The sequence below is a fragment of the Apium graveolens genome, chromosome 8 (genome assembly GCF_009905375.1).
Source record: "Apium graveolens cultivar Ventura chromosome 8, ASM990537v1, whole genome shotgun sequence".
Classification (NCBI taxonomy): Eukaryota; Viridiplantae; Streptophyta; class Magnoliopsida; order Apiales; family Apiaceae; genus Apium; species Apium graveolens.
The window spans coordinates 239,853,783-239,861,644 of record NC_133654.1 but is presented as its reverse complement, the minus strand read 5'-3'; the positions used below and the strand labels follow the sequence as shown (position 1 = coordinate 239,861,644).

At 36.0% G+C, this 7,862-nt stretch overlaps 1 protein-coding gene across 2 annotated transcripts; it reads left to right on the top strand.

The window, feature by feature from the left end:
- The first annotated feature begins 2,870 nt into the window (after positions 1–2,870).
- On the top strand, positions 2,871–6,315 carry LOC141678422 (uncharacterized). 2 transcript variants are annotated; one of them, XM_074484739.1, is made up of 4 exons: positions 2,871–3,169; positions 4,303–4,452; positions 4,538–4,767; positions 5,905–6,315. In XM_074484739.1, the coding sequence occupies exons 1-4, from the start codon at positions 2,954–2,956 to the stop codon at positions 5,939–5,941; spliced, it is 633 nt and encodes a 210-aa protein (XP_074340840.1). In that variant the 5' UTR covers positions 2,871–2,953; the 3' UTR covers positions 5,942–6,315. The 2 variants fall into 2 exon arrangements, with proteins under 2 accessions (XP_074340840.1, XP_074340839.1); XM_074484738.1 differs by lacking the exon at positions 5,905–6,315 and adding an exon at positions 5,619–5,885 and having other exon boundaries at positions 2,897–3,169.
- The last annotated feature ends 1,547 nt before the right edge of the window (positions 6,316–7,862 follow it).

Genomic DNA, 7,862 nt, shown 5'->3' with positions numbered 1-7,862 from the left:
TGGAAAAGGTTGGTTGTTTGGATTCTTACAAGTTTGAATAAATGGACTCTTTGAAGAGTTTGTTGATGAAGGTGAATCCAGGGGCACCGAGACCCAAGGATGGAGAGCCCTCCTTCTAGCGCCAAATGATAACTCCTGGTGGCGGGGCTGCTCTTTCGTCGCCGTCCTGGATCCTCCTCCGCTGTAGAGGTGTAGCTGTGGTTGGGTTCCTACAAAACAACACCGGAAGGGGGGTTGGAGTCCCGCGGCGCCTCCGGCGTGAGAGTAAGAACTGGCTTTTTGGGAAGATGAAGATGAATATGAATGCAAGGTGGCTGTGTGTGTATGTGAGTGTGAAAGAATGGTTAACCCCAAAACCTCACCTTCTTGGGCTATTTATAGCCCAAGGATAGGGTTTTGGGGTTGATACCTTTGAATCGTAGCCATTGGTTCTGGGAGTGGAGGACACCTGGCGGGAGTGGATGCTTTACACGTGTCAGCGCGGGACTGGTCGAGGAATGTTCTGAGGATCATCTGACACGTGTCCTGATTATTCCCATGATTGATGTGTGACAGTTGTCTCCGTCACGTGCCTGGGCCAATGTCTCACGTGCTGGGGTTTATCAGGGTTCTGCTTGTGGGACTGAGCTAGTTAGGAGTGGTGCTGCGCGGGACTACTCCTCTCAGGAGCCGCGTGGAATTAGGAGCCTAAGAGTAGGCCTCCCAGGAGCTGTATAGAGTTGGGAGTTTAGGAGTAGGCCTACCAGGAGCTGTATGGAGTTAGGAGCTTAGGAGTAGGCCTACCAGGAGCTGTATGGAGTTAGGAGCTTAGGAATAAGCCTACCAGGAGCCATATGTACTATCACATGATAAATATCCTTATAAGAAAAGTGTTGACTTCAAGATATGTATGGTTATTTGGTTTACTAGATTGCCTTGATCAATATGGAAGACGAGGTGGAAACTTATGATCTTTATTACAAATTTTCAATTTAATAATATATTAGAGTTCACTTTTCTTTTACCACCCTGACTGAATTACCCAGAGGCCCCGTGAAGTTCATATGAAACTGAAGTCACTACTTTTGATCGACCAGATACTTAGTATTAGGAAGCAGAGTTCTTGTAACACGGACAGCCACATAAATGCAGCTCAACATCTACCTTTACTTGGTAGAAGGCAACAACTAATAAACAACAAATACATATTTAACTGTAAAGCAGGGGTGCGGCACCTACCCAGCGTATTCGGGTGCAGGGTGGTGCGGCCAGCTACGTACGGGATTTGCCACCTGGCATGTCATCGTACTTTGCTACTCCGATTCGTGGGGGGTGCGGGAATGGCATGAATGGTAATTACAGGACAAGAGTGAGATGAGAAAAAGACAGTTGTTTCTCGTCGCCGTAGTTGGAATGAAAATGGAAATTTACTCGAGCTCAGCCCATCCAAATATTGGATAACCATTTTCTCCCCTTCCGCCAACCTTTCCTATGCGATGGCGTCTCACAGGCTTATCGGGATGACTCACATAGACCATTAACAGAAGCAGCGTGACCTTGAACTAACTTCGTGGATAACAGTTTGCATGGAGGCCAACAAATATCATCAGCAAGAAACAAGGCAATCAGATGCTTTTAGATCTAAAAAAAATAAGCAGTATGTTTTTTACTTATGTGAACAGATTATTGGGTTGAACTTCAACTACGAAACAATGGCCATGACTATTAACCTAGTTTTCTGTTTTTCTTTTGGATTTTCGGTAAAAAATGAACTTCCTAGTCCAAGAATGAGTAGTCTATTACAACAAAAACACAAAAGTTTGCGAAAGTACAAGGTAGCACGATAGGCTTACAATTTACCAGATAATTCAGTAAAAGTAATACTAAAATTGTTATAAAGCACATTCTCTCATTCAGGTTTTCTACAACTTGACATAGCATAATTATATTTGACACCATTTCACTAAATTGTTAGCCACATCAATGCCTATAACCACAAGAATGCGGGGAGACCACCTAAATTACCAGCAAGTTTTGACAGGAGGTCATTCATTGCATAGTAACATCTTGCGTTTTTTACCTTCGCACATAAAAGAGTTGGTGGAATAGACAGTCACTGCTCAGAACCATACGTGAAGAACAATAATTGCTGTTGATTTCCATTAAAAAAGTATTAGTGAAGTCAAATTATTGAACTTGTTTAACCACAATGTATCGTGTACACTTGCAGGGTTTTGATGTGCAAGACTGCTCAAAATTCAATGATTCTGGTATTTTGATTTTGCTTCACTACCCACCAGAAAAGCCAGCCAGTGAAAGGCTTGTTGCTGAACTTGAAGATTGCTCATGTCTTGTAGTTGATACTTTTAACAGTGTAGGCAAAAAGGCGGGATTACGACTTTTTTTGCACATGTTAATTCATTTACTGCAAGTGATGAGTGAAGCCTCATTTGGGGTTAGAAAAATGTGATTAGTGTATATTAATATTAAAACCAATTTTTTATTTAATAAATTATATATTAATATATATATATATATTCTCTTATTATAAATAACCATTAATTTATAATATCATTGAAAAAATATATTTATATGAGGTTCTTTAAGAAGTTATTATCTTATTATTTTATCGAAATTAATCATTTTTTAAACTGATCCAATGAGACCATAAAAAATTATTAATTAAAAAAGATTATTAATTTATCAAATATTAATTTAGGGAGATATTACTTGCACTTTTTAATATTTTGAATATATTATGCATAAAGATACAATTTTATCAAAATTATTAACTTTTTTTTGACAGGATCAAAATTATTAACTTACACAATTGATGTGTGTTTTGGGGAATACCATATGGCGCGAATGTGGAGGCCCATTTTCACGTGCTTGGTATATAAAGAGGTATTTTTCTGTTTTTTTTGGTATAGTTGGGTATAAATTAGGGTTTTGGTTTTTGGTTTTGGGAGGAAAGATGTGTCCAAAGGGCAAACAGGGAGAGGAGAAAGATGATTTAATGCTTTTGCCGGGCTTAACTAGAGAAGAACGATTGAAGAATTTCATAGAAAGTTTTACTGAGGAGGAGAGGGCTGAATGGGAAACCGACAGCGAGGGGGAGGATGAGAATGGGCGCCATTCGATGACTTTCGAGGAATATGTTAGTCATCGCCTTGACATGATGGAGAGTGATGTGAGTAGCTATACATGTATTCATCTAATGATTTTTTTTATTGTTTTTGTGTTCTTGTGGTTGTGCAAACTATGTACTCCCTATGTCCCTCCCATCCCATTTGTTTACACTTTCCTTTTTTGGATGTCCCTTCCAATTCTTTACGTTTTTATAATTCTTTCCAAAAATAGTAAGGTTTTTATAATTTTTAAAATAACTACATCCACTACTTTTCTCTACTATACCCACTTTATACATATAATATTAATCGGTCCCACTACTTTACTCACTTTTTTAACCTTTCTCCACTATTTTATCATTTTTCTTAAACTCCGCGCCCCACCCAAATGTAAACATTTGGGAGGGACGGAGGGAGTAGTATGCATGTTTATTTTCTTGATTTGGTAAATCCAGTGACTTTTTCTATACGGAGTATTTTATAAATTTATATATATCCTTGTTTGTGAATTCCTGGGTTATAGATCTTGTAATTTGTGGATATTGATCCTAATAAACATAAATATTTTATTTATTTATATATATCGGCAAAACTTCTATGGAGGACTAGTTAGAGGACTACATATAATGTTTTCCAACTTGCTTTAATATATTGCAAAACATGGCCTGTTTGTCAACTTACTTATAAGCCACTTATGGCTTATAAGCCCGTAATAACTTATCGACGAGTGTTTGTCGACCCAACTTATAAGCTGAATTTACAACTTATAAGCTGATAAGTTGAAAGTTGACAGTGACGTACTTTTTTCCAACTTATTTTCATTTTTTCACTTTTTTCTAAAGTTTTGATTTAAAAATATAAATTTTTAAATATTTTCTAATTTAAGATTCATGAACTAAGATAATTGTAGTTAATAATTATTTGTTTTAATTTATTTAAGTAAAAAAATTCTGACTTATAAGTAAATTTATCCAAACACTTATAGAACTTATAAGTATTTATCAACTTATCACTTATTTCGCACTTAATCATTTTAAGTCATAAGTTATTTATTTTAAGATTTCCCAAACGGGCACGTTGTTAGTACTCCAACTTAAACTCCACAGAGTAAAACCATATATATTATATCCTTTCCCAGCTGTATTTGGGGTATGTGCTGGTGTTTAACTATCTTATTTACTGAATACAATTGCAGGGTTTTGATATTCAAGACTATTCAATGGTCAGCAATCCTGGTGTGCTTCGTCAGTTTTACTACCCACCAGAAGAACATACGGATGAAAGATGTGTTGAAGAACTCAAAGATTGCTCCCTTCAGGCTATTGCTGAATATAACAAGGAAAATGTATGGTCTTAATGCAAGTGTAAGTGTAATAATTATTTTTGACTATAATTAAAATTTGGCTAATGTTTTTTATGTTGTTCTACAGAAAACAAGTTATGGCAATGTGCATCTGGTGAAGGCAAACTCCCAGGCTCTATGTCCGTGTAGATATTATATCACTTTTAAAGCAACCAATGAAAAAAATAATGAAGAGAATACCTTTCAGGCAAAAGTAAATGTCAGCTTCCCTAAGTTTGATAAAGAGGTTGAGTTAATTAGGATCAAGACTGCCCCTAACCCTGTTTACATCACTAGGCGACTCAAAGGTCCTAACAGGTAACTCCAGACGTTCACATTTAGTATGTGTTTTGTTCCTTTTAACTCTTTTTATTTATTCAATTGGATCCGCCGTGTGTTCCGTTATTGGGATACAGTCTATGTCAATATCAATAGTTTTAGTGCTTTTAGCTCTTTTTATTCACTATAGCTAAAAAATAAAGTAGGTGGAGATTTTACATTTGTAGAAGGGGTAAAACCAATGGAAGTTTTCCATACACATGAAACCAAGAAAAGGGGATCTATATGTTGGACACCAACATCTATGTGAATTATCTGTTAGAAGTAGTTGTATGCAAGTGTTTTGTTATGTTAGTGTTGAAACTTGAAACACAACTTTCACTTTTCTTAAATCCATTGTTCTTAAAAAACGCTAGCTTCTAAACAGGCATTCAGGGAGGAATAACTTTTGTTTATACTTTCAGAATTATGTTGTGATATATTACATATTTTGTTTCTGAGTTTTAGCTGCCACCATTGTTGGTTGTTCTTTTGTGCGATATATCTGTTAAAATTATGCAGGTTTTTATTATGTTAAAATTATCGTTTGTCAATTTTGAAACTCAACTTTTTATATATATAGTATTCTACAAAACACTACAAAAACTGGCTTCTAACCGGCATTTAGGGAGGGAAGGTATTTGTTATATCATTCAATATCACGTCTTGCTGTATCACATATTTTGTTTTTGAGTTGATTTTTAGCTGTCATCAATGTCCGTTGTTCTTCTTGTAAGCACTTTAATGTGCGTATAAATATAACAATCGGCATATAAGGTAATTAAATAGTAGTTATTCATAGCATTAACTATATTACTTTCTTGCAACACATTATGTAATTTTGTATGCAGGGGAGGACAAAGTTCCTGTTTTGCTTCAAAGCATGCTGCATAATTGCGACCTGATCTACATGTCCGTGTCTATCTATCTCTGTATCCATCTATCTAGATCATAATAGGATGTTGGAGCGATATGTTGATAGTACTCCTTTTTTGATGTATGTTAAGTTTTTAGAATGTTATGTACCGGAAACTTATAATAGTAATTATCTCCATGTATGTGATATTGGATGCATAAGAGTACTCAACTTCCTCTATTTCTTTAGTAACAGTCTGTCTTTCCCGTCTTTCTATGCAGTGTCTTAGAAAACTCGGAAAATAAGCAGAGGCTGTAAAACTTCCATCAGGCTGATGCTTCTAGCATGAATTCTTTCCCAAGTTTTCCTATCTATTTAAACCTTTTATTTAACCGTTGCAACAGAAGAGGCCTAAAAGATTGAGTTTTAAATTGGCATCTGAGTATGATAGTAATTAAACACGTTTATTATGTCTCTTCAAAGACGATAATTTTAGATGTGATTATTTTTCATTCTATCATTAGCTAGTATTTTGTATATCTCAACAATTAGTCTCCCTTGATTTCTTTCGGTGGTTTTAGTGCTTTGCCTATTGGTTTCTTGTTTATCTGTATGTTTTGGAGGAGCTTTGCTTAATGTACACGTCTTCCGTTGGTCTGTGTTTGTAGAGTGAATCCTTATACTGGATGTGTAGTAGTGGGATACCGAGTAATGACCCGGGCCGTCGGTTTGATAAGTACGACGTGTCACATTGAATGTGATCTTTTAAAGTATAAAATCATATTATTTTCTGTTGTGTTCCAGTTATGATCTTTTAAAGTATAAAATTATATTATTTTTCTGTTGCGTTCCAATGGTTTTGAACATTTGGCTTTAGCCAGATTGAGTAAACTGTAGAACTAAAGAAACAGTATTATTAATTTTAAGAATCAACAAAGAGTCGAGGTTAGCGTTCTAGGTCACTTTAGTGTAAGCCTACAATTATTTTGGCTATAGGATAGTTTTTTTCCCCTTGGAAAAAAGAACACCAATAGATTACATTAGAAATTGTCATCCTACTATATTTGTGGTTTCGGGTTGGATACAATTTGCAAATCCTGGCCACCTGGATCAAATATAGAGTAACTGCAAAGAGCATATTTACCGAGATAGCGGGAGCAACCGCGTTACAAACTCTAGAACAATGGAAGCATGTGGCAAAATGAAAATACGAGCACCTAGCCTAGATGTTTTTGATTATCCGTTCCTAAGCTGAGTGTGATCACTAACCTTGTCTATGATACTCTTGCAATCTGATGCCATGATTAGATTGGTGAAATCCTACATGATACAATATTGTCAAAGACAATTAAGGCCCCTGCTTCAGCAGTTTTTGGAGTGAAAGTACCGAAGTTACAGCATACAACAGAGGGCAAGACTTTTACCTTGTCATTTCTCACAACCAAACTCCAATTCACTTTGCTAGTTGTAGAATCAATTGTCTCATCGATATTAGCCGTAAGTATACTTTCTGGAGGTCTTTTCTGCCTTTGACTCGCTTTGGACTTATAATCTAAAGATCCTGCACTTTGATCACTGCCCTTGCAAGAAGCTTGATAGTGAAGAGGCAAGATAATCAACTGACCAACTGATCAAGTCAGTTGTTAACTCCCTTGGTACTGAATGCACCAAAAATTAACCAACGTAGTTTCCACGATTTCCAGACGGGGCATCTCACTCTCACTTCTCCTTGATCAGTGCTTTTAATTAGGTGTGTGTAACCGAAAATTGTATCGGATAACCAAAATTATTTTGGTCAACAAAATTTATAACTCGGTTTGGTTTTCGGCAGTAAAAGTTTTGGTAGTATCTACACTCCTGTTTTTTTCTTCAGAGATGACTTTGATGTTGGGAATCCAGACAGAGACCGCAGAACTCTCTATGCAATCATATCCCGAAATAAGGCAATTCCAGGAGTCGAAAGTTTCTCGGTGCTGCCTCAGCATTATTTGCAACATTGCTTAAATTGTGCTTGTATTTTGTACAAACATGATGCTTCAGAGACCTATAAATACATGCACAGTTTTGTGAGAAAATGGCTAGACTGCTTTTTTCTGAAACACAAATAACGTAAATATTTATTTTTATGAAAATCACAGTACTCGACCCTATGTTACTAGTTTTTTTTTTTTTTTTTTTTTTTGTGGAAAACAACTACTTGTTACTTAAATTTCAATAGGTAAGAGAGTTTGGATTAGAT

Excerpts from the sequence above, each read along its gene's own strand:
- LOC141678422 (XM_074484738.1), top strand. The coding sequence starts at position 2,954 with ATGTGTCCAAAGGGCAAACAGGGAGAGGAGAAAGATGATTTAATGCTT. Across the intron at positions 3,170-4,302 it reads TTGACATGATGGAGAGTGAT|GGTTTTGATATTCAAGACTA; the intron begins GTGAGTAGCTAT and ends ATACAATTGCAG. Across the intron at positions 4,453-4,537 it reads CTGAATATAACAAGGAAAAT|AAAACAAGTTATGGCAATGT; the intron begins GTATGGTCTTAA and ends GTTGTTCTACAG.